This window comes from Gobio gobio (genome assembly GCF_949357685.1).
Source record: "Gobio gobio genome assembly, chromosome: 15".
NCBI lineage: Eukaryota > Metazoa > Chordata > Actinopteri > Cypriniformes > Gobionidae > Gobio > Gobio gobio.
Window position 1 is genome coordinate 21,445,410 of NC_137108.1, and position 27,510 is coordinate 21,472,919.

The window sequence follows — 27,510 nt, forward strand, 5'->3', positions numbered from 1 at the left end:
TACATCGTATGCTAAGACCAACTGAAAATGAATAGTTGTGATTTTCTACACCTAAATGGCTAGGAACTACTTTCTCATTCCTGCGTAATAGTCACAGATCTTCGCGGCCGTACCATGGCTGCAGCAGCGCAATGATATTACGCAGCGCCTGAAAGTAGCCCCCAACTAGGTAACTTTCAATGTGACCGGCACTAAGTTTGTGTAGTTGCAGAGAAAGTTTCAGGCTTGCAGCCGACAAATTGTGTTGTGGATTTACCTGTGTGATTAGCCATGGTTCTGTGTGTTGTAAAGGGCTGTGCTATTAAGTCGAAGGTGTATACTACCACCATGGGCATCGGAACCATTGTATGTGGGTGGGACAAGACCCACCCACTTTTTACGGTCAATGATATTGGACCCACTCACTTTTGTCATCTCTAACATCCAGCACATGTCTGTTTACCTACCCCTAATCGATAAACACTTATTATTAAACACGTTAGATGCTTTATTTCCCCTTTTCTAATATTTTCTTCATTTTTATTGAAAATAAATGCCTTTCCGATCTGATATGTGATGGGAAAAGGGAGAAGATTGAGCTCGGCGCAAGGCGGACTCGAACCGTGGGTTGATTTGTGTCAAAACTAGATGCCATGCGTCTTACCCCTACACTACTGCCACTCTCAATGATATGGCGATTTCCGTAATTTTGTCTTTCCGAACTATACGTTTAGCAAGCAAAGCGGTATATTTGTACTTAATGTAATTGGCATCTACTCCAGTAAAAAAATTCTGAGGACCCACCCACCATGTTTTTGCCCATGACTACCACCATGTTTCACAGTATACCAACGAATCATTGCGCCGATGCAGCCATGGTACGGCCGCGAAGATCCGCGACTATTACGCAGGAATGAGAAAGTAGTTCCTAGCCATATAGGTGTAGAAAATCGCAACTTTTCATTTTCAGTTTGTCTTCGCACACGATGTAAAAAAAGAGTCAAGTTTTAAATAGGAAAAATATTGAAAGTGTCTTTGGTCATTTTTTGACCTGATCAAATGGACTGATCAGAATCAATGATGTATGCTAAGCTATGCTAAAAGTGCTACCGCCAGATACAAAGATCGGCTGAATGGATTCAAAAAAGGTAAAACTCAACTATTTAACTCTAGGGGAATTGTAAAATGAGCCTATTTTCAAAAAAAGTGGAGTGTTCCTTTAATATTCCCCTAGCCTGAATATTGTCCCCAAGTGGCTAGAAATTTTGATCGGTGTAAACCGAGTTCTGGGTGTCTTTCTCTGCCTTTGAGAAAATGACGTCATAACAGGAACGGTTACCTCCCTTTCCTCCGCCCAGAGAATTTGACATGCCCATGCGAACGCCATATTTGTTTGTCCTCGAGAGATAATGACTTGTGTACGAGTGAATGCTGGCAGTTTCTCAGTGTTTGGATGTACAAATGAAAACAGAAGTCTTTTTTCAGTTCCTTCTGATCTGTGATCAGTGATTTCTGATGTGTAGCTAATTATTCAAGTTCACACAGAACTTTATTATTCATGCTGCGGCTACTCTCTCTCCCAACTGAACGGTGTTTTCGTGTTTTCTATCTTGTGAGTAAGTGTTTTTGTTCATAAAATGTGCATACAGTCGTGAGTTTCTGCTCAACATTGGCAGAGCCACATCTTTAGAGATAAACCTCATGCACGCCGAAGCTCGGGCTGCACTGACCGGTTGGCCTTCAACATCACCGAACCCCAGTACTGCATCTCGCCACAGTGAGATTAAGCAGAAGGGGGGTAAGCGCGGGGTATCCGGGCTAGGCTAGCCAGCTATCCCCACAATAAACTGGATTACATTTGATTACTGCGCTGTTGTGTCTTTGTTTGCACTGTGTACTCAATGCGCGTCACGGACGCTTTTCATATGATAGGAAAATATCTAAAAATAATGCTATAATCAACACTTACTCGTAACTCGTCATCTCGACAGCTGTAATGGTACATTACATGTGTTACAAAGTTGGTAGAATAAGGAGGAAGATAGGGTCGCGTGACTGGGACTCGTGTTTATTTAGAACTCTCAGATAAAAAAACACTAAAAACTTGCGCTGACAGCGCTCTCACAACTCAGTAGTTACAATATAACTTTGTTAGCAATCGCTCTGTCTCTGGTCCAAAGTGATGTCCGGATCGCGAACGAATCGTTTTTTTGAACCGGTTCTTTTTAGTGAACCAGTCGAACCAGTTCACCAAATCGGACTGAATCGCTCTAAACGGTTCGCGTCTCGAGTCAGCTCTGATCCATCATTTACTAAAGTTACTAACTTTCTGACATGAGTGACAGTCCCTCCGACTAGAGTAAACTAATAACCTGAAGTATATGCTAGTAACTACAACAGTTCACTAAACTGAGCCGTGCTGAGAGAACTGATGAGAAGTGACATCCATCTCTCAGGCAGGCTTGTGCCTCGTAGACCTCGTTAAACCACGCCCCCTACGCTACAAGATCTAATCATTTCAAATGCAAAGATGTCAGCCAATCACAACAGTGGGCATTTTTACTGAAGTCTCACAGCAGACACGCCCCTTTGAAACAGGGCATTCAGCCAGAGGGCAAACATCAGTATAGAAAAAATGCCTTTGATTTCTAAATTATGACATTTTATGATGTAACAATCATACTAAAAATATAAGTACACCTCAGGAAACATTATAAAATAAAAAATCCATGCCATGGGACCTTTAAAGTTGCCATGAAATCAAAATGGAAGTATTTTGGCTTTTAGAATGAATACATTAGCCTTACTGTTATCTATAAGCTTGTGTGCTCCAAGACAATAACAATATTCGTATTTAGAAAATATAACCATTAAAAACTTACAGTCTCTCACTTCCGCCAATATGGATTTTGATGACATCATGCTGTACTTCAACTTCTCATCAGATTTTCTGTCCAATCAAATGCTCTCTAGAATCTAAAGCGTCCCACCCCCTATAAATAGACGCTGAAGCTGCAGCTAAAATCTGTCACCTTGGCACAAAGTGCACTAGCCTATATAGGGGATGGGGAACAATTTAGACAGTGTAAATATGCTTTCCATTGGGGCGAATGAAGTCTGGTTTCACGTTAGTGCCACACAAACTGCCACAGCGGGCACACAGTCTACAGAGGCACGATAGCACAGAGCGGATCATATGTGCGAGTCGGCACATACCAGAAAACGTATCGGATCCTTTGAATTCTGCACAGAATGTTATATTGAGGAGATTAGGGGAGGAGCTGTTTGAAACTTATCAACATGAGAATGAGACTTACATTTATGCATTTTGGCAGACGCTTTTATCCAAAGCCTTTTTCAAGCCTTTATCCAAAGCCACAAAAAGCTCTACGACTTTTTGTGAAAGACTTCTGGGGGCGTATTACAGAAACTTTCTATCTTAGGTCTTAACTTAAGATATAATAAATTAATAGGATTTTTCACAATTTCATATTACAGAAGCAAATCTTAACTTGATTTAGGATTCTTATCCTATCTTACAAAATCGTATCTGTAGTTAGGAAATCTTAAACCGTTTGAGTAATCAACTGTCAGGTCTGTTACCAAGCAAACTGCTTCTGAGGTAAACCTAAAATCAAAATGGAGAAACATCGGTGTGCTTTTAATTTCAGTGAGGCAGAGGTTTAAATTTTGATAAGCTCAGTTGAAAAGTTAAAGCTTGTTTTATAAATCGTCTCTTGCAAAAAAAACAACAACTAAAAAATTAAGGCATTAGTCACTTGAAGAATGACTGGTAATGCTCCGTGACGGCTCGTTGGCCTCTGTAATGTTGGTCGCAATTCGTCAACTAACCATGTGTTGTGGGAGTCTGTAATTATTTATGAGTATTTATTAGGGGTGTAACGATTCATCTACTACATCGATGTATCGATTTATTTTCCTATGATCTAACTACATCGATCTGTGCTCGGCAAGATGGCCTTCCGGACGACATATATCGATCTAACATCGTTTTAAAAGGTAATCAATCGATTGTATCGATCATGGGAAATGACGCATTGGATTTAAGCACGTCAGACTTTATATGGATATTTTTTCTTAGCACTTTTAATGATAAAGCCGTTAAACGTTACTCGATTAAGTCTGCCTATCTGTGACATCATAGCAACGCACGCACCAGCAGCAGCGCTAAGAAAACAAAACATAGCATGGCGGATGACAGAGAAGCCAACGTGCGAGAAATTATCAAGCCACCAGGAGAAAGAGCTAAGTTAGTATGTTTTACCTGTACTTTCAACCCTTGCTAAATGTTACCTGTGAATTCCTGACACCAGTGTGCCTGCAGAGCGAGTTTTTGTACTGCTGGCGACATAGTGAACGCACAGAGAAGTGTTCTGCGGTCAGATCATGTTGATATTTTTGAAAAAGAAATCTGTAGAGTCATTGAAGAGTAGTTGGTTACATTTTATCTTTGTTAAATATTGTTTGTTTATTAAACTGAGAGTAGTAGCAGGTTCAGCCAGTTTATTCAACCTGAAGAAATGTTGGTTGCACTTTATTTTTGATATTAATATTGTATTTGTATTATTTTAATGTTGTAAAACAACAGCAAAAGTAGCAGGTAAACCTACTATTAATTAAACCTGAAGAGTAGTTAGTTGCACTTTACTTTTTATACTAATATTGTAATATTTTTATGTTGGAAAACAAAAGCAGAAGTAGCAGGTTAACCTACTGTTGAAATGTTGGTTGCACTTACTGTGCTTTTATTGAAAATGTATTGAAAATTGAAAATGAGAGCAGAAAAGGTTAACTTCCTTTTAATTCAACCTAAACTGTTGGTTGCACTTTATTCAAATAAAATTTGAATGCATTTGCCATTAATTGTTGTTTACTTGTTTGTTTATATCCATAATTAATTGATACCTGATTCCTGCATTGAATCATTGAAACTTCACCTGCATTGAGCAGTATCCAGATATTTATTTCAGTCACACAATTTTTGGCTAAAAAGTTACTGAATCGATTTCAAGTCACTGAATCGTTTCGGATCGTATCGTTCTAAATGAACCAATATCGTCCTTGAATCGTATCGACAACCTCAAATCGTGATACGAATCGAATCGTTGTTAAAACGAATCGTTACACCCCTAGTATTTATCATCAAAGCACAGCACATCCTCTGGGTCCTCCAAAAGTCTCTCCACCATCAAATGTCGCTGCTCTACGTCTTGTATAGGCTAATTAATAAATGTAACGCTCTCTTGACAAAGGAATTTGGTACTGTGATTTTTACCGTTGTATTTCAAAAAGTTTTGAAGTTAGGACACCAGTGGGGTTGTCCTAAAGTTAAGACAGCTTTTAGGGTTTTTTGTCGAGTTAGGATGATTCTGTAATTCTTTAAGATAAGATTATGCACTTAAGAAATGTCATTCTGTAATAGCTTTTGTCCTAAATGCGGTCCTAACTGAAATTGCCATGGTTACCAAACAGATAAGAAAGGATTCTAAAGTTAAGATGTTTCTGTAATACGCCCCCTGGTATTTAACTTCTTTAAAGGCACAATATGTAAGATTTTTGGATTAAAATATCCAAAAACAACTAAAACAGTGAAAAATATAAAAATATAAAAATAAAATATAAAAAAATATTTTGTGGACTTACATTATCCGGGTGATTCTCACGAAAACTTGGTTTTAAAAATGTCAAACATGAAAATGTAAAAGATGCTTAAATTAACTTTTTTTCCCCCCAGACATTAGAAACAAAGTCTGGAGTATTTTTGGAAATTAATTTTAAAACTTTTACTTATCATTTAACACTTTTTTTTACATAATTTCGAAAATAAGTCCTAAAAAATCTCATTACCGCAACAGTCTGAAAACATCAACACTGTTAGAAAAGCTAATATATTTTCACATTTTTAAAAATCATTTATTAATACACATGCACAGTTACTTGAAATTCAGAAATAATATTTATTTTTAATTTAACAGTTTTTTTTTTATTGATTAATTTCTCTCATTACCGCAACACCTTCCACAATTTACAACCATTTTTTTCATATATTTTCATGAAAGCTGACATATTTTCAAAATGACATGACAAACCTGAAAGAACATAATTTGTAGATACTGCGCATGCATTTAAAATCAAAGTACCATGTTTCTATTAATTAAATTAACATTTAATGAACGCCTGTTGCGGTAATGATACATAGGTTTCGGAAATGAGGTTAATTATTTCGGTAATGATAATACATATACTAGTGTGAGATTTTGTTAAAAAACCAATTGTAAAGTAGAAAAAACAGATAATATTTGCACAACCATTCATTCAAGTTCAAAACAGTTTTATTGTGTAGTGTTTGAAAAATACATACGGCAAAAAAAAACGAAAGAAAGAAAAACATTAGAACAGGAATAAACAGGGCAACATATCAACGTGTGCCTTAAAACATTTTTCTTCCAATGTAGATTAGTGAAAGTATTTAGTATTCATTAAAACAAATATGAATTAATTACATTGGCATGGTATTTAATTAACTGCACACAGGAACATTTAATAGAAGACAATCAGTTAAAGGGTTAGTTCACCCAAAAATGTAAATTGTGTCATTAATGACTGACCCTCATGTCGTTGGACACCCGTCAGACCTCCGTTCATCTTCAGACACAAATGAAGATATTTTAGTGTAAATCTGATGCTCTGAAAGGCCTCCATTGGCTCAATGCACTTTACACTCTCAAGACCCTTAAAAGGTACTAAAGACGTCATTACAAAGTCCATCTCACTACAGTGGTTCTACAATAACTTTATGAATCGCGACAATAGTTTTTGTGTGCAAAAAAACCCTAAATAACGACTTGCATAGTGCTGACGATTTCAAAACACGGCATCATGAAGCTTCGAAGCGTTATGAATCAGTGAGCCGAATGATGATCCGGATCGCGTGTCAAACCGCCAAACTGCTGAAATTTGGCGATTCAAACCGCTGAATCGACTCACTGATTTTTGGCCCTTTGGCCCTAACCTGGCCCTTTTTTCGGATTTCACCAGATTTGCCATTAATTACAGTAGAAACTTAATCTTGGTGAAAGAAGCGCTAACAATTCTGCGCATTAATCTTCTCTGGCTGTTGGGTAATATTCTCTGATCTCTCTGTCTAGCTTTTTGTTTGGCCTCTCTGCCTACCAAGTTAATAAGTCCCTGCTTTCTCTCTCTCTTCTCAAGTCTTCTCAGTCTTTTCCTTAGGTTTAACATCTCTTTAGTCCTGTCTAAAAGCTTCTCTTCTGTGTTACGCAACTTTGCCCTCAATTTTGATAGTGTTTTTTTTTCTTTTCTTCGTTTTGGGTGATTCTTTTGGGGTCGATGTTTTTATATCTCTTGCTGTCTGTATCTCATTTTTGGGGGGAATTAAGTTGATGTCATTTTGCTGTAAAAAAAAGAGATATTTATTAGTGCTGTCAAACGATTAAAATATTTAATCGCGATTAATCGCATTAATGTCATAGTTAACTCACAATTAATCACAATTAATCGCACATTTTTATTTATTCTAAATGTCCCTTGATTTCTTTTTGTCCCATTATTTTTTCTTATTTTAATGCTCTTATCAACATAGAAAAGTGGATCGGCTTGCTTTGTTCAAATGTTTGTTTTATTGAAAACAACATTGGCATACTTTAGTGTTCGATTTCACACCAACATTCTCACTTGGAGCAAATAATCTCACACAATGTAACACTGCCCATCAATAAAAGGGTGAAACAAATACTTTGTTGCACAAACAGCCCCTTCAACAGCCCTTTCTAAGGGATCAAAACAGGGTGATACAAAATAAAATTACAAAGTGCACATGCAAGGTAAACTAGGACTCCGCCTATAGTGCAGTTAAACCAGGGGTCGCCAACTAGTGAACTCCGGTCCGAATCCGGACCGCGAGATGCGTCCATCCGGACCGCGAAGCCTTTTGACATAATGAAACAGTTAACGTTGCAATGCTCACTGTTACTACGTTCAGACCCAGACGCGCGGTCAAGCATGCAGTGAAGAAGAGACTGATGGTGCGCTCACACCGGACGCGAATGACGCGACATGCACACCGCTTAATCCGCGCCGCAGAATGTCTATTTGCGTCTTTGCATTGACTTAAATCACTCGCGCAAAACGCTTCATTCGCGTCTGGTGTGTAGGCTACGCACCATCAGAGCAGAAAGCAGCGCTCAAGACAAGCACTTTTAGTTGAAGACCCCTGAGTTAAACCATGGCTTAATACGTTTCTCATTTCGGCGTCTCACGCCTGCCATCCACGTCTACTCTTTTAATGGCCCAAACGAGTGCGGGCAGCCAGCCGCAGCGTGCCTGATGTTTTGTTTCCGGTCTAGCTACATCCGGAGTGGTGTTGTAGTTTTTCTAACGTTACTAGTTGTTGCAACAGCATGTGAAAAAACTACAAAGTTTGTTAGACCAAAAAGAACGTTAATCTCGCGATAAAAAAATTGACGCCGTTAAAATAGGTTTGCGTTAACGCCGTTAATAACGCGTTTAACTGACAGCACTAATATTTATACAAGTTGGAAACAAAAACAAAACAAAAAAAGAGCTTTAGAACTTTTGAGAATAGTGTATGTTGTGTTTGTTGAACATAATTACATTAAAACAACCCTCTACAATGAGAGTAAAACACTTGCATATGCGAGTATATTTCACTCTGGGCGACTAAATAATATCTATCATCAGCCATTGGCTAATAAATGCTTAGATTTTACTCGCCATTGTGTGTTAGAGGTTAAGAATAAGTTTAGCATAGATATATTTTCACTCGCTGAACACTCAGAAAAACAGTTTCGCTCTCCGTCAAGCGATATGTCTATTTCTGTTCAGCTCAACGGATACGAGCATACCTGTATCTGACATACCGTAAACTCTAGTGTGAAGGCGCACAACTCGACGTCGCTTTGCAGAGAGCGCTGTGTTTCTCTCGCTCACACATACACACACACACACACACACACACACACACACACACACACACACACACACACACGTTGGTGCAACAGCATTATGAGGACTCTCCATAGGCGTAATGGTTTTTATACTGTACCATCCGAATATTCTATCCCCCTACACTGCCCCTGCCCTCTAAACCTACCCATCACACACACACACACACACACACACACACACACACACACACACACACACTGCCCCTGCCCCTAAACCTACCCGTCACTGGAGACATGCTGCATTTTTACATTTTCAATAAAACATTGTTTAGTATGTTTTTAAAGCTATTTGATTTACGGGGACAAATTAAATGTCCTCATAAACCACTTTTATGTTGTAATACCAGTGTAATACCCATGTCATTATACAAATTTGTGTCCTCATAAATCACATAAACAAGCGCACACACACACACACATGCAAGCAAAGAGAGAGAGTCTTAAATACTACGCAGAATCGACGCGCTAATGTAAATAATAATCTGTTGTGCTTAGAGGGTTGTAAAATTATAATTATACAGTTATTTTATCTTTTAACTGTTGTTTGGCTTTAAAAATAATGTTTAAATTCAGTAATCTTACATTAATACATACATTTACCTGCTGAGACAAGAATGGCTGTTCTTTTGGGGCAGCTTCTTGAAGATTCTCTTGAACTTCATTTGCTTCTTCAATAACTTGGTTAAGCTGAAGTGAATCATCTTCCTCACTAGATGGTGTTGTGTCTAGTACAGCTTTAAGCTGTTTCTTTCTTTTATAATAACGTTTTGAGCTTTCCCGCCACTGTCTTTTTATTGTTTCATGTTGCTTCTTAGTCAGCTCTTCAGTTTTATTTATTTTGCTAGTTTGTTTTAGTTTTTGATACCTGGAAGAGGAAAGAAAGCATAGCATTAAATTAGCTTGTCTCACAACATGGGGGGGGGGGGGGATGTATGTACACATCTTCATATAGTATAGACTTATACTATATGAAATTAATTTAAATTGATTGAAAAAAATAAGTAAACAAGAAAATAAAAAATACAACCAATTACAAACAGAAGCACAAATTACTATTTATTATTTATTTAAATTATAACTAAGTTATAACAAAATTATTAACAATTTACTGAAGTTTGTTTTTAAATAATATTAATGACTAATAAAATGATTAGGTTGCTGTCACTTTAAGTCACACAACCTGCGAGTGTGGTGGGAATTTCCTACAGTATGAACAGTACACTCAATCCAGCACCTGTTATAGGCTAAAGGTGTGTGTGTACTCTCATGTACATTTCCTAACACTTTTGGGTGTTTTTTGCTAATTACACTTGCTGAAACATCTCCAAACCTAACCTCTCTCTCTCCTTCCTTCTGTACCCTTCGAGCAGTTCTGGGTTGCTGTATAATTTCTCCCTGAACTTTGTCAACCTGGCCTTTGCTAAAGCTTTTTTTTTCTCACTTGCAGACTGTCTACAAAGAAACATCATAAAGCAAAATATCAACAGTTATTACATTTTAAAATTATATTAAATTCATCAAAGATATTTAAAAGTAATAAACAATATGCTTGAATTCTCATTTCCGAAACAGAAGTTCTCTTTACCGCAACTGCCATTAAATGGTTGCGGTATATGAGAATGGTGTTGCGGAGGATGAGGTACCTCGGTATGTTTTGCTAATAATAGAGAAGCTATGAAGGCTTTGCTAATTTTTTACTCAGTGAATATAATTAGACTTTAATAAAGCACATTTTCATAAAAAATTGTAAATCTAACAATTTAAAAAATGTAGAAAACTACCTGTTTCGGTAATGATAATCAAAATGTCGTGTAAACATTCAGACAAGACAATATTGAACATTTTAACTGGAGAGATATAAAGATATGATCTTACCTGGTAGCCATCTTGAAGTAACTGCTCCATGTGCTCGGTCACTCAAAATCAAACTTTATTTAAATTCTGTATGTGCGCTTAAACAGTCCTCAAAATGTGTTGCGGAGGATGAGAACATTTGGCATGGACACATCATTTTCCTAATTTTTTTTCATTATTATTATACATGAATATTCAGTAAATTATTTTTCTGTCATCTGAAATAATCTAGTAAAACATCTATTTATTTTTTTAGAAATATTTTTATGTTAATTTGTTTAAATTACAACATAACACACATTCAAACACAGTCGGACACATTGCGGTAATGAGAATTTCAGCAGAAAAGGCAATAAAATTGAAAAATAATAAATTCTTATGTTGAAATCACACATTGTGCAAGGTAGAGAAAGGTATTGTCTTTATTCTGATGCTTTTTAATATTACTATATTACACATTTTATATTTAAAATCATTAGTGCCGTGGTGTTTTAATGGTTTCGTGAGAATCACCCATCCCATGTTTCCTACAATGTTTAAATCCAGAGAAATCAGCAGTTTTAAGCAGTGTTATGGCCCGTGTGTTTGTGTCGCCTGTCAATGACGTCAATCCCACACATTTCCGTCTGTTTTAATGAAATAAAATAATATCAATTTAACTCTTTCCCCACCAGCGTTTTGTATTTATTTTTAAAGTTGCCAGCCACTGTCAGTGTTTTTGATCATTTTCACAAAAATGTCATGGCCCCCAGAATATTTTGTTACATGAATATATCAAAACATGCAATATATCAAAGAACAGAACCTCTGCTTTAATTCCTAGGAGTCTGAGCTGTTTTGGGCCCCCTTAGAAGTTTTGACATGCTCTTACATTTGTGCTTTTTTCTGTTGCTTATAAACACATCAATGGCAAAAGTGTAATTACACTGTATTCAGCACAAACTGGGCATGTACATGCTTGTATTTTTGAGAGAATAATGTTTATGCATGATATTTGAAAAAAGTAAAATAATTGTTTTAAATTAAGGCTTCAAAACACACAATAGATATGTGTTCACAAGACCTTTGATTATTGTGTGCATTTGCCGATAGTTTTTGCTTTGAACTGATGTGAGAATCACTGAGCATACTCATTCACATAAAACAATACATTAATTTACAATTTGTAAAACACTTTATCCTTACTAACCCAGTATGCGAGGATGCGTGAACGAACCATGAATAATGCTGTGATTCACAGCTGAGAGACAAAGAATGCATAATGAGCTGCATAATGAGCTGCATAATGAATGAGCTACAGGTACTAGATTTTAGGTTTGCTAGATAAGTACAGTAACCGTAAAACAAACAAACAAAAATGTTTTCTGGGGGGAAAAATCAAAATGAAGTGAGTTTTTACTTAAAGCAAGCTAAATTATCTGCCAAAACAAGAAACAAGATTTAAATCAGAAATGTGTTTGAAAGAAGTCTAATGCAGCAAAAAAAAAAGTAATATTGTGACACTGAACCCAATTCAGTATTCAACAAATACAAATAACTGAATAATTGGTAATGACGAATGTTATAAGTAAAATATTTGGGATTTAAAACAACATGATGCAATGCAATTATGATTTGGAATAGTATTGGGTGAATTCAGGTTGATTGGGACACTTTTCCCAGTCATTTCAATGGCAAACATTTTCGGAATCATTTGATTTTGTAAACTATCATACACACAATACTCAAATATCATTTCGAGCTTCAGTTCATTTATGAGACACGCGTGCAATGCATGATCACCAGCGCTAAGGCTATTGTCTGCTATATTGGTATGAAATATACCAATATATTTATTATACCAGTCTGTTATATTATATCAAATATATAAAAAAATTGATTAAAATTAAGACACAATTTATACAAAACGCATTAGCGGATAATGAGTCATATAATGAGTCCACTGACATCTCCCACTTTTCACATAGATTACATAAACACAGAATATTTGTTTTCGTTTAGATTTAATTTATTTAAAACATGACATTTCAACATTTCTTTAAACATATGTCTCATATTTGTGTGATAAGTTTTCACTAAGCAACAGGTCATTTTCTGAAGAGAATCAGATTAGACATCATTGAGAGAGAGGCTGAAGATTGAGCATCATGTGTGTTTTCTTTAATTTGCAACAATTTAAAGCACAACAATTTATTTTTATTGTGACTGTACACAAAAAAAAAAGAAACTTAACAGATTATAATGATGTATAACACTTGCCTGAACAATAAAAAACGATAGTTATTTGAGTCTCTTTGGCACTGATAAGAAAAAAAAAGAGCCGATCACACCGGCGCGACCGCCAACTCGATAGGGTTAAAAAAAACAAGCATCCGTTTTATTCTAGCTTCATGTATTCTTTTTTTATCAACACTTGAATATGGGTACGTTTCATAAAAAAGCAACATTTTGAGCAAATAGCTGAGAACGAGTCGCTGCTTCATGTTTTCACTCCTCGGTTACACCTTGGTTACGCCTGTGTGTCTTTAGACAATTAGTATCTGTTGATGCACATTTCTGGCATCTATTTATGGCTGTGCTACTTCACGTCCATATGTTTGGCCAATCAGATCGCCTTTGCTACAGTCACAGGCTCACACGGAAGCGTTACCATAGCATCAACACCACGCAGCATCTTGTTCCCTTCACGGGTAACCGGGTTACATACGTAACCTGAAACTTTTTTTTCATCAACATCAAAATATTACAGAATTTATTTTCAATGAATGTTTATCTTAGGTCCTTTAACTGTCTCTACTGCCATATAGTAAATTTAAATGGCTCTGTAGTGTGAAAATTAGTTTTTTTCCCCCCTTTTTGTATCTCACATAATGCAAATATAGCATGTCTAAAGTCAAAACTCCATGATTGTATATTACTACAGTGTATTTAACCTGGTTATCTGTGTTTCTCAGTTCGGTTCAGGATCTTCACTCTGGACCACTCTATGCGGCCAAAATCTGAAACAGTTTATGTCTCTATATATGTAAGTAAGAAAGTTCTATTTTTATTTTGTACCTATAATATGCCCCTCTATAGATCATATAATGAATACTAACACATTCTCAGAATTTTTATTTCTAAGATTATCTCATGCAATAGGACTCTTTCTGCAGCTTAAATTCTCACCATCATTTATTAAACAAATCAAGAAACTGCGTGCCCTGCCAAACTGACTTTTATCTCCTCAGAATGCTGATGGGAACAAGATCATGAAATGGAATATCAAAGTTGAAGATGGAATTCTGTCAAAGTCCTACCACATCCCCGATGTTTCAAAGTATAGTCAATCTCATTTTATATGTAGTAAAAAACCTTGTAGTATAACATTTGTGATGCTTATGGAGATAAATATTAGCATGTCATTCAGTCTTTTAAAGGGGTCCTATTATGCTCATTTTTACAAGATGTAATGTAAGTCTCAGGTGTCCCCAGATTGTGCTTGTGAAGTTTTAATCTTCAAATACGTCACAGATAATTTATAAATCCCTGTTGTAAATACCCATTTCTGACTACAGTCAGGAACGTCTCGGTTACGTATGTAACCCTCGTTCCCTGAAGGAGGGAACGGAGACGTACGTCGGAACTGACCGACGAATTGGGATGTGTCTTTAGAGACCAGTCTACTTCGAGTGTATTAGAAACGAGCCAATTGTATTGACATGCGGTCCACGCACCGCCCCGCACCGCGGGTATAAACACGGAAGTGGAGTACCGCATATTGCTTTTCCAACTGAGGAGCCGAATAAGTGACTCGGCCCTTCAGCGGAAGCACAGCACCTGGCGACGGGACGTACGTCTCTGTTCCCTCCTTCAGGGAACGAGGGTTACATACGTAACCGAGACGTTCCCTTTCAGTCGGTCACGTTCGACGTACGTCGGAACTGACCGACGAATTGGGATCCCTACCAACACGCCAGAGATGCTGGCCCTTCCAGCGCCCTGCCTGAGCTCACTGGACCACTCCTATGTTGGAGTGGGAGTCAGGGCTCCCGGCAGGGAAGGTCAGTCACTGCTGTTCCTGCAAGACCCACTCTGCGTGACTACTGGATAACGCTGGGAAGCGTGCCAGTCTCAGGGAGATGGAACGCTGCAGAGCCACGTCCTCCAAGGGAGGAGAGGTGGAATACTCATAAGGACTAACCTATCAGGGTAGTGCAACATATGGCAGTCTCTGGGGTTGATCCAACCTGGTCCCAGGGGGGAAAGAACACACCCAGAGACGACAGAGCGGGGCTCTGTCAAGGGAAAGACACGGGGCTAGCCGAGTAGGGTAGCAGGTACCGTGGAAATACACATATGGGGTCGCCGTGAGGGGACCAACACATATGGAACCCAGCCTACACACACGTTCCACAAGCATACGGGTGCAGGCCTGGCGTCAGACGGCCGCAACGTCTGACACCGAAGGGGTGACGGAGGAGCTCGACAGGGTTCACCATTTCTGGGAAACACAACTGGAGAAGATAAACGCACGAATCCGGCCATAGGCGGGAGTGGCGTAGCAAGCCGACACAGGAACGGGCACTTCACGTCTACCGGCCGTTGGAGGCGAGTACACGGGAAGAAACCGGCTCCACACGGAGGCTATAGAATCTAGCGAACGTGTTAGGTGTCGCCCAGCCCGCAGCTCTACAGATGTCTGTCAGCGAGGCGCCTTGAGCCAGCGCCCAGGAGGAGGCAACACTCCTTGTGGAGTGCGCTCGCAACCAGAACGGGCAAGGCACGTCTTGCGATTGGTACGCTAAAGACGATAGCATCCACTATCCAGTGGGCTAACCTCTGCTTGGAGACAGCCTTTCCCTTCTGCTGCCTCCATAACAGACGAAGAGCTGCTCTGAGGTCCTAAAGCTTTGTGTCCGGTCAACGTAAGCGCGAAGAGCGCGGATGGGACATAACAAAGCCAGGGCTGGGTCTGCCTCCTCCGAGGGCAGCGCTTGCAGGTTCACCACCTGGTCCCGAAGGGAGTGGTAGGAACCTTGGGCACGTATCCGGGCCGGGGTCTCAAGATGACGTGAGAGTTACCGGGCCCGAATTCTAGGCACGATTCGTAGACCGAAGCGCATGCAGGTCCCCCACCCTCTTGATTGAGGCCAATGCAGTCAGGAGTACCGTCTTCATAGACAGGATTTTTAACTCAACGGACTGCAAAGGCTCAAAAGGAGGGCCCTGAAGTGCTCTGAGCACCAGGGCTAAGTCCCAAGAGGGTAGCGAGATAGAACGAGGAGGATTTAGTCTCCTCGCACCTCTGAGGAACCTGACGATTAAGTCGTGCTTCCCTAAGGTTTTACCTTCAACTACATCGTGATACGCCGCTATTGCTGCGACGTACACTTTCAGGGTGGAGGGAGACAGCCTTCGCTCCAACCCATCTTGTAGGAAAGAAAGCACAACATTAATCGAACACTTCCAGGGGTCTTCTGGCGAGAAGAACACCACTCAACGAACAGGTTCCACTTCAGAGCATAGAGGCGCCTCGTAGAGGGGGCTCTAGCTGAAGTGATGGTGTCTACCACTGCCTGTGGCAGGCCACCTAGAACCTCCGCGTCCCGTCCAGGGACCAGACATGGAGTTTCCAGAGGTCTGGACGCAGGTGCCATAGAGTGCCCCCTTCCTGAGAAAGAAGGTCCTTCCTCAGGGGAATCGGCCAGGGTGGGGCTGTCGCGAGGAGTGTAAGTTCGGGGAACCAGGTCCGGTTGGGCCAGTAGGGCGCAACTAGCAAGACCTGCTCCTCGTCCTCCCTGACCTTGCACAGAGTCTGTGCTAGAAGGCTCACTGGGGGAAATGCATATTTGCGTAGGTCCCGGGGCCAGCTGTGCGCCAGTGCATCTGTGCCGAGGGTACCCCCGTTCAGGGAATAGTACCACTGGCAATGGGACGAGTCCGGAGTGGCAAACAGGTCTACCTGTGCGGCTCCGAAAAGGTCCCATATCAGCTGGACGCTCCGGGGGTGGAGTCGCCACTCTCCCGGAAGTGGACACTGACGAGAGAGCTTGTCGGCTGTCTGGTTCAGCACACCTGGGATGTGAATTGCACGAAGCGACCTCAGATGCTTCTGACTCCACAGGAGGAGGTGGCGGGCGAGTTGGAGCATGCGACGGGAGCGCAGACCACCCTGACGGTTGATGTACGCAACGGCCGGAGTGCTTGCCCCGAAGGGCAAGACTTTGTACTGATATGCCTTCCCCTCGAACGCAAAGCATAAGAACGGTCTGTGTCGAGGGAGAATAGAGACATGAAAGTACGCGTCCTTCAGGTCGATCGCTGCAAACCAATCTTGGGGACGGATGCATTCGAAAATGCATTTCTGCGTTAGCATTCTGAACGGAAGCTTGTGCAGGGCCCGTTTCAGAACACGCATGTCCAAGATTGGCCGTAACCCACCGCCTTTCTTGGGTACAATGAAGTAGGGGCTGTAGAACCCCGACCAGTAGGACATCGATCTCTGAACGCAAGACATGGGCATCACTGCTCCGCACGGAGGTGAAGAGGATGCCCTTGTGCTTGGGAGGCCGGTACGCGAACTGAGTCGCGTAGCCGAGTCTGATAGTACGGATGAGCCAGCGAGACGGTCTGGGGGCTCTCTTAGCCAGGCCCCCAGAAGCCGTGCAAGCGGGACCAATGGCACCACAGACGTACCCGGGGTTGGGCAGCGAGGTGGAACGCTCAGACCCAACCCAGACGGCCCGGAGGCGACCCGGAGTGGATCTGATCATTCCAGGGTGGGGCAGTGTGTGGGAGAGAAGGCCCGGGGGCGTCCTCTAGCCTCACACCACCCCCTGGCGAAGAAGAGAGGGGAAGCCAGGAGTGGCAAGGCCCGGGGGCGTCGCACACAGCCGGCTTGAGCCTCTCAGGGCCCAGGGACAAAGGAAACTGCTCTGAGAACGTGGGTACCGCTGGACTCCGGAGAGCCAGCGGCAGGACCGAAACCGAAAAATATATTCTCCCCCCGGTCCTCCTCCGGGGGAGGGAGGGGTGCGGACACCGACTCCCTGAGCAGTTCCCCTCTTGCTGGGCTGCCCGTTTCAGGGCCGCTTGCCCTTGTGCTTGCCAGCGGACTTTGCAGGACCCTGGACGGGCTGGGCGCCTCCCTTGCACCCGGCCACCTGCTGCCTGGGTGGAGGCTGCTGCTTGGCTTAGCAGGGGCGGAGGCGGACGCAGGGAGACACCCTCGGCGACAAGCAGATGGAGGTGCTGTGGACAACGACTGGGTGGAGGCAGCAGCTGGTCGTCGTGGCAGGAAGTTTTTATTTTTTTATTTTTTTTTATTTTAATTATTATTTTTTACCTCCACCTGCTTCTGGGCCACCAAGAACTGCTGGGCACAGTTCTCGATGACGTCGCCGAAGAGGCCAGCCTGACAGACAGGGGCGTTGAGGAACCGAACTTTGTCGGGCTCACGCATATCTGCCAGGTTAGCCCCAGCTTTCTGGACCACTAGTGTGGACATCGCCTGACCCAGGGAGCGTGCAGTGACTTCCGTCACCCGGAGGGCGAGGTCCATCACAACACGCAGTTCCTGCATAACCCCTGGGTCGGGACCACCCTCGTGCATGCAGGACAGAGGGCAGTGAGAGAGGGAAAAAACTTAAACATTATGGCCCTTTTGGCGTTCCATATTTTGGCACCAAATAGTTCCACAGTGCTAAGTTTTTCCAATGCACATCCGGGTAGCCACCCCAGAAAGCATGGCTGTCAACTCTGAATCTGATTCAGCATGAGCACACTATTATAGTGGGAAACTCAGCATCATCATTTCCAGCGCATAACAGCCCTCTCTCCGATGCAGCAATTGACATCTGTCCTCCGCCAGAGCCCCAAATGAAACGCTAGGTCCCCCCTTTTTTCAAAAAAGGACCAGCAATCCCATCCGTAAGCTACCAGCAGGCATGTGAGACAATGAGCGTGGCCGTCCGACTTGACGGCACACGGCGCGCTGAACACTCAAGCCTCCAAGAAGAGGCACGGTGAACAAAGCGCCGACGTGGTCATGTTCTCATAAGGGAACATGAACCACCCACGAACAAAGTCTCAGCATGCTTGTGATGCGATAGAGGAGTGGGGGCCCACGGGGAATGTACCCGGCGGGGAAGCCCCACTATAATCCTCAGGCCACCAAGACTTATTAGCCAAAGTAGACCTTTTCCGGTGCACCAGAAAAGGAACTAGATCGGGGAATAAGCAATGGGACTCAACCCCGTTTGAGGTATCACAGTCTCGACCGCGCACCAGAGGACCAAGTGACGCGCTGGGTTGCCGTGGCAACCCCCGCTGTCAGCCGGCGCCAGACGGCACACGGCGCGCTGAACGCTCGAGCCCGAACAACGCGCCGACGTGACCACGTTCTCCTGGGAGAACGCGGATCACCCACGAACGCAATCTCACATGTTAATATGCGAGAGAGATCGTGGCCGTCAAATGAGGACAGGAAACAACCGCATCCAGAAACACACGGTTTGAATGACATCTTGAAAAAGACGCAGGGTCAAACCGTGTTGCTCTTTTTAGAAGGAAATGCTCTTTTAGAAGTGCTGAAGCGCTCAGGGAGATGACCGCGGCTCACAGCAGTCCGATTGCAAGCCTGCATGTGAGCACTCAAGAACGGAAACGCCCAGCCAACCAACACAGGAACAAGTGTATGTTGCAGCGGCCGCTCGCTGACTCGCGCCGTCACACCAGCACCCAGGTAAGAGAGCGATCCTCCTCGAGACTCGTTTAAACACTCTTCGCAGAAACATCTTGATACAGCAAACCGTTCGGCTCCGAAGTTAAAAGCAATATGCGGTACTCCACTTCCGTGTTTATACCCGCGGTGCGGGGCGGTGCGTGGACCGCATGCCAATACAATTGGCTCGTTTCTAATACACTCGAAGTAGACTGGTCTCTGAAGACAGATCCCAATTCGTCGGTCAGTTCCGACGTACGTCGAACGTGACCGACTGAAAGGGAACAGGCAGTTTTCGTGCATGTGCCTTTAAATGCAAATGAGCTGCCAAATGCCCCCCTCTCCACACAGTTCCTTCCTCAATGGTTCTCTGTAAAATAATAACAAGACATCTGCTTGGTTTTGATTATCATCTATAGCGTTTATTCTCACGGATAGCATCGTTTTTCTTTCATCATTAAAGTTGATTATTTCCATGCTTTAAAGCTATTTTAGTTTAAACTTCTAATGGATCATTTTCTGAGCGCACTTATCTAAGCACATGCACACAGACAACTGGCTGTCAGACATCAAGTCTCGTGAGTAACTTCTCTTTCACATTTTTTGTTGTGTCTAAAATGTGAAATACACAGAAGGGTCTTGTTCACCGTTGTTGATTGCGCAAAAAAAAAAATATAGCGGAGTCGATGGAAACGTGCAGTTTAATGGGCGGTAATATTATAGTAAGATCCCCTTCCTACGTCAGAAGCGGCTCGTTTCTTCATGTGCTTTCAGAGAAAGGCTTACCAAAAGAAAATTACTGGGTGGTCCTTATTCACGTTTTTGGGGTTGGTAGATGCACCGTGGACCGGATTATAGCACTTAAAGGGGGGGGGGGGGTGAAATGCTGTTTCCTACATACTGAGCTTTTCACACTGTTAAAGACTTGGATTCCCATTCCCACAAAGTTTTTAAAAAAATCAATTGGACATTTTAAGGAGTTTTCTGTGCCAAAAATACTACTTCCGTTTTTTCACAAGTTTCGGGATTTTTTTTTCTAGTATGGGTCTGCGTGACGTCAACAAAGGCGGAATGTCCTTGTACCGGCCGAAGGGCGCGTGCGCTACCAGAGCGAGAGAGCAAATGCACATCTATTAACGCGCTGTGCTCGGCTTTAGGGAAACCGGCTGCGCTGCAGTCAAAGGATTTTACGAAATCAACAATGTCACAAAAGAAGTGTGTTTTTGGTTGTCAGGGCAAGACAACCCTGTACAGCTTCCCAAAGAAACCAGCGTTAATGGGACAGTGGATGGAGTTTGTTTTTCCGGAGCAGCAACAAAGTTGTGCAAGTGTTTTTGTTTGTTCCCTGCATTTTCGGCGATGATCATTTTAAAAACAAGGCCCAGTTCAACTCCAGATTTGTAGTTCGTCTAATGCTGAAAGATGGAACGGTCCCAGCGATAAAGGTTCACAGTCGTGCATTGGAAACAGGCGGTGCGTAAAACTGCTTCAAATGTCTTCGTGTTGTTACCTATCGGCGTGTAAGTGCACCTCAGTAAACAACATGACGTGCAAAACCGTTCCGCTTGCTACTGCTAACGTTAAGTCGCATACAATAGTCCATGAACCAAATAATGTCCTTATAAACCATGAGTAAACACACACAAATGTTGTAAAAGTCGCGCATGACAAGCCGCTAAGAAAATACAGTTACAGTACATACCACATAGAGATGCAGTCGTTGTTGCTGCTGCTCCTGTTCAATTCCAGCCTCCAGATCAGATTCTGGATTATATATGTATGGTTGAATCAGATTGATAGTCATGGTTCTCTTACGAGAGGTTCTCTCGTATTGCGTAAGTTCCTTACGCTACGGGAAAGTATTCTTTCTTCGAGATTTCTGAAAAACCCAAAATTATCCTTAATTTTGTAACATTGTCAACGCAGTGCGGCAGCCTGGCAGACCATAGCAGGCTAATCCAGCGTGCTATTGGCTGCTCTGCTGGCAACTGCAGCAGCCTATCGGTGAGCCCGCGTGACATGGCGACCAATGAGGGCGCTTCGCGCCCACCTGGCCTCATTTGCCTACAGGTGGGGCGTGGCCACGTGTATATAAGCAGGGCTCACGGGCTGCATATTCGATTTTCTTTTCTTCAGCGAAGCCCTTCGCATCGCTGGATCTGGAACCCGCCGCCGTGATCGTGCAGACGAACAAGCAGAGGACAGCGCCTGAAGAAGCCGGCAGCATCGCGCCCCTTCAGCCATCCGTGCCTGCTCTGCTATCCGGCAGCATTATATCCTTTCATTGCACGTGTTCTCGCCGTTGCGTCACACGTTTCATAAAAGAGCACGAGCGTTTTTATCAAAACGCCTCGTTCCACCTGCGGCTCGTGCCACGTGCAGCTCAGCACCAGAGACCGCCATGTGTCTGCGCTCTCTGTCTGGGCCGTGACCACGCCGCCGCCGCACTCCTCGCGGGCGAATGCCCCGAGTGCGAGGAACTCTCTATGTCGACCCTGCGGGCTCGACTCGAGCAGTTTTATGACGACATCACTCCGCTGTTCCCCCCTCTGTTCAAGCCGCGCCACCGCACCGCTTACGAGGGATGGTTGAAATGAACGGTCTCGGAGCGATTCTCCTCCCCCTCTGTTCAAGCCGCGCCGCTTACAAGGGATGGTAGGAATGAGCGGTCTCGGAGCGAGCCTCCTCCCCCTCTATTCAAGCCGCGCCACCGCGCCGCTTACAAGGGATGGTAGGAATGAACGGTCTCGGAGCGAGCCTCCTCCCCCTCTGTTCAAGCCGCGCCACCGCGCCGCTTGCAAGGGATGATAGAAATGAACGGTCTCGGAGCGAGCCTCCTCCCCCTCTGTTCAAGCCGCGCCACCGCGCCGCTTACAAGGGATGGTAGGAATGAACGGTCTCGAAGCGAGCCTCCTCCCCCCTCTGTTCATGCTTACATACAAGGGATGGCAGAAACGGACGGTCCTGCAGCTCTCTTTACGTTACAAGAGAGCTGTTCCACCCTCGCGCATATTTCTCAGTCCCCTTATGAGTTCAGGCGACTGGAATTGTTCATATTGCTGTACACGAGCCTGTTAAGACACGCACGCCAGCAAACAAACGCCGTCATGAGACATGACGCTGACATATGCTCTCCAACGAACCCGCACTTCCCCCTGTTGGACAGCGCAGATTGCGCCGTTCACAAGGACTGAGAGTGCGCACGGTCACGAGCACGTTCAGCGCGCGCGCGCGCCGCACTCACCGGGAAATTAACAGAGGGTGTTTTCGTCCCGCTGTGGCCGGATGAACCGCCATTTTCTAGCATTTCTCAGCCCACTCTCCAGTTCAGGCGGCTGGAAATATTACTATTGCAGTAACGAGCCTGTCTTTTATGCACGCACGACTGCCAACAAGCACGAGGACGTACTGCCGTATGCTCGCGCTAACTGAACACTAATGTGTCCCTCCCGGTAGCACAGTGGCAAAATCAGCGGCTGAAACGTCGGAGACCCGAGTTCGAGCCCAGCTCTCGCGGCAGATAAAAATGTTTTACTGTCCGCTTCCCCGGGCTCGCGGCCAGCTTTTCTTACATACAGAAAGCTAACTCGCACCACATGGTGCTCGAGTATTTTTGGGCGTCTGCACATAAGGAGAGAAAAGACGGTTAAGTCCCGCTGCGGCCGGACCACCGTTAAAACTCTGTTTTCCTGTCAGTCCCCACTCCTGTGGCTACTGCAGATGTTTTCCACGCAGCCTACGAGCTGGCAAATTCGCCCTCTCGCCTGTTTCCAACTGAAGCCCCTCCAAAGTCCTCCTAGCAGAGGGGGGAAGCGACGGTTAAGTCCCGCCGTGGCTGGACCACCGTCAAAACTCTGTTTTCCTGTCAGCCCCCACTCCTGTGGCTGCTGCAGATGGCTCTCACGCAGCCAACGAGCCGGCAAAACTGCCCTCTCGCATGTCTACAACCGCCGTTTTTACGACGAACCAGAGAAATCACGAAGTTGCTTTATTTCTGGTTGCACGGCTCACGCCGTATGTGTTTTCAAATGCAGTAAACGTGCCCACTTTTGTGTTCACCCCTGCACCCAAGCACCACAAAAAAAGTCTCTCACTCACATAAAGCGGCCACCGGCCGCTCGAGTGCTAGAGTTAGGTCACGTGTCCGCTTGTTTGCGTCCACGACTAACCACCACACGCGCTGTCACACAGCCACTCTTAACCGGTCATGTTCCACGCGTAAGAGTTGTGCCCGCTCAAACGCGTTCACACATTTTCGCGAACATTATGCCTCAGGCGCTACGCGCCGCGCCACACACCATTTGTTCTCCGCCCAGGGTGGCCGGAGCGATGAGTGTAGGGCCACACACAAGCCACTCCCCGCTCGAAGCGGCAGAGATACAGTGTGTAAGGCGGCCAGCCATCGCGAGCGATCGGCTGGCCCACAACACAGAGAGCGCACGCACTGCGCCCGCCCCTCCTATACAGGCCGTCAAACCCGCGAAGCGCGGCGTTTCGAGCCCGGAGGCCGTTCTATCCCGTGTGGCACACGCGAGAGTGTGGGAAGCCATTCCAGGTGTATCAGAATGGGTGCTGAAAACAGTGAAGCACGGCTACACTCTGCAGTTCGCTCGCCACCCTCCGCGCTTTTGTGCGCGTACAGAGACGAGAGTGAGCGAGGAAGTAGCACATCTACTTCGAGCTGAGATAGCCACGCTGCTGTGCAAAGGGGCTATAGAACCGGTTCCCCATTCTATGAGCGAGTCAGGCTTTTACAGCCGGTATTTTCTCGTACCAAAAAGGGATGGGTCGCTCAGACCGATTCTGGATCTGAGGCGTCTGAACAAAGCTCTTATGAGAACATCGTTCAAGATGCTCACGACCAAGCAGATCCTCGCGCATATTCGCCCGAGAGACTGGCTAATCTCCCTAGATTTGAAGATGCATACTTTCAAATCAAGATAACGCCGCGTCACAGGCCATTCTTACGATTCGCCTTCGACGGCCAGGCTTATCAATACACCGTCCTTCCGTTCGGCCTGTCGCTAGCACCCCGTACATTTACGAAGTGCATGGACGCGGCCCTCGCTCCCCTGAGAAATCGAGGGATGCGAGTATTGAACTATCTGGACGATTGGCTCATCCTGGCGCAGTCAGAGGCCGAGCTCCTCGCCCACAGGGCAATGCTGCTCAGCCATCTGGACAGCCTGGGGCTCACGGTCAATTGGACCAAGAGCTCATTAGTGCCCACGCAATCAACCTCATTTCTGGGTTTGAATCTGGACACTGTGGCAATGTCAGCCCGCCTGTCACCCCAACGCTCGCGCCAAGTTCGGCGCATGGCTGAGTACTTCCGGCCGGGCAAAATCGCACCTCTCAAGCTTTTTCAGAGGATGCTGGGACGTATGGCCTCAGCTGCAGCTGTGCTCCAGCTGGGCTTAATGCGCATGCGCCCGCTGCAATGCTGGTTAAACGCCCGAGTGCCTCACAGAGCCTCGGCGTCCGGAGGCTTCAGGATCAGAGTGACTCAGGGCTGCGTTTCAGCCCTAGAGCCCTGGTTAGTAGCCGACTGGTACCAGCAGGGAGTGACAATGGGAGCCATCTCACACCGCAAGGTCATCTCGAACGACGCCTCCACCTCGGGTTGGGGCGCCGTTTTCGAGGGCAGATCGGCCTCGGGCCTCTGGTTGAGCGGAGAAAAACTCCTACACGTAAACTGTTTGGAGATGATAGCGGTAGAGAACGCGCTCAAGCAGTTTCTCCCGCTTATACGAGGACACCACGTGTTGGTCCGGTCGGACAATACCACGGTGGTGTCCTACGTGAACCGGCAGGGCTGTGTCAGGTCCAGGTGTCTGGGCAATCTGACAGAATGCCTGCTCGTGCGGGCACACAGCTCGCTGCGCTCGCTGAGAGCTGCGCACGTACCGGGTCACCTCAATGTGGGCCCGGACAAGCTGTCCAGGGGCCGCATTCTCCCAGGCGAATGGTCCCTGCACCCTCAGACAGTCCAGCTGGTATGGCGCCTATTCGGCAGAGCGGAGCTCGACCTCTTTGCAAAAAAAACAAAAAACAAAAAAAAAAACAAAGAGAACGCCCGCTGCCCGACGTTTCTGTCCAAAAGCGAGGATGCGCTGTCCCAACCTTGGCCCAGCCTCCCGCTGTATGCTTTCCCGACGATTTCCCTATTGCCCCAGGTCATAGCGAAAATCAGGGAGACGCGCCGCCCGGTGCTCCTTATAGCGCCGCGCTGGGAGAACCAGATTTGGTACCCAGAGCTGGTGAAGCTGTCGCACTCACCCCCCTGGCCAGTTCCGCTGAGAGCAGACCTCCTCTCTCAAGCAGGAGGGTCAGTTTGGCATCCCCATCCAGAGCGATGGTCTCTGCATGTATGGGTGACCAACGGATACCCGTTGACCTGCCCGAAGGGGTTATGAACACGATTTCACACTCTAGAGCCCCCTCGACGAGGCGTTTATATAGTTCTAAGTGGTCGGTGTTCACTGAGTGGTGTGTTTCCAAGGGATTGGACCCACAGCAATGTGGGGTCCAGCGGGTGCTCTCCTTCTTCCAAGAGCTTTTGGAACTGGGCAGGTCCCCTTCCACGCTCAAAGTGTATGTGGCGGCTATAGCAGCGTTCGCTCAGACGACGCTAGGTAGCACGCTAGGAAGGAACGAGCTCATCATCCGTTTCCTCAGAGGAGCCAGACGGATGAATCCCCGCGGCCCCCATCGGTTCCTATATGGGATCTGGCCTTGGTCCTAGAGGCCCTGAAGGCTCATCCTTTTGAACCGCTCGAGACTGTGGAACCAAGGTTCCTTTCGCTAAAAACCGCGTTCCTGATAGCTCTGGCTTCAGTGAAACGCGTGGGGGATCTACACGCGCTCTCAGTGAGCCCGACGTGTATGGATTTCGGTCCTAATGACTCTACGGTCATTCTCAGACCGTGGCATGGTTATGTCCCCAAAGCGATCGGCACTCCCTTCAGGGCGCAGATTATCTCCCTCTCGGCTCTGCCAGCATCCGACGAGGGGGACGGTGGCAATATCCTCTGCCCTGTCAGGGCATTGAGGGTTTATGTCACACGCTCCGCCGCCTTCGGGCGTTCTGAGCAGCTATTTGTTTCGTTTGGTGGGCGCACTAGAGGTCTCGCCTCCTCGAAACAGACCCTGTCCAGGTGGATAGTGGACGCGATTGCAACTGCATATGCTTCCAAACACCTGCAGTGCCCGCTAGGTGTCAGAGCACACTCCACTAGAGGCATGGCCTCTTCGTGGGCTTGGGCCAGAGGGATTTCCATCCACGATATCTGTATGGCGGCAGGCTGGGCCTCCCCGTCTACGTTCGTGAGATTTTACAATCTGGAAGTTCCTGCCTTACAGGCAAAAGTGTTATCAGTTCAATAGGGCTGTTGGTTCTGCCCAGTGATTCTGCGCAGACATAGCTCACATACTGGTAGTAAGTTCGGTACTAGGCTCAGGTGAATTTGAAGGAGACCGGCGGTGCCGTTCCCTCATTTGCGAGACGAGCTGTTGTGAGTTTGAAGGTGACCGGCGGTGCCGTTACCTCACTCATATAACAAGATATTGTGAATTTGAAGGCGACCGGCGTTGCCGTTCCCTCATTCATGAGACAAGGTGTGGTGAATTTGAAGGAGACCGGCAGGTGCCGTTCCCTCATTCAGGGGACAGGGTGTTGTAACCACCCGTCGTAAACCACCCGTCAGTTCGAATGAAGTGTCTGTATATGTGGTGGCCCGTTTTCCTTACCGGCCACCCTGCCCGAGCAGTGTTATGGTCCCCGGTTCCCTGGGATACATATGCTGTACGCAAGGCGCGCACGGCGTTGACAATATGTTCCCGTAGCGTAAGGAACTTACGCAATACGAGAGAACCTCTCGTAAGAGAACGATACTCGGTTACTTAATGTAACCTCGGTTCTCTCTAGAAGAGGGAACGAGTATTGCGTTCCTTGCCGTGCGCACC

The 27,510-nt window shown here is 45.2% G+C and overlaps 1 protein-coding gene across 1 annotated transcript in view; it reads left to right on the forward strand.

Annotated features, from left to right (window-relative positions):
• c4b (complement C4B (Chido/Rodgers blood group)) overlaps positions 1 to 27,510 on the forward strand; it is a 93,341-nt gene that overhangs the window by 2,153 nt on the left and 63,678 nt on the right. The window contains exons 4-5 of the mRNA XM_079837564.1: positions 13,796 to 13,866; positions 14,072 to 14,160. Of these exons, the coding sequence (XP_079693690.1) occupies positions 13,796 to 13,866; positions 14,072 to 14,160 (160 nt within the window). The remainder of the gene's footprint in view (positions 1 to 13,795; positions 13,867 to 14,071; positions 14,161 to 27,510) is intronic.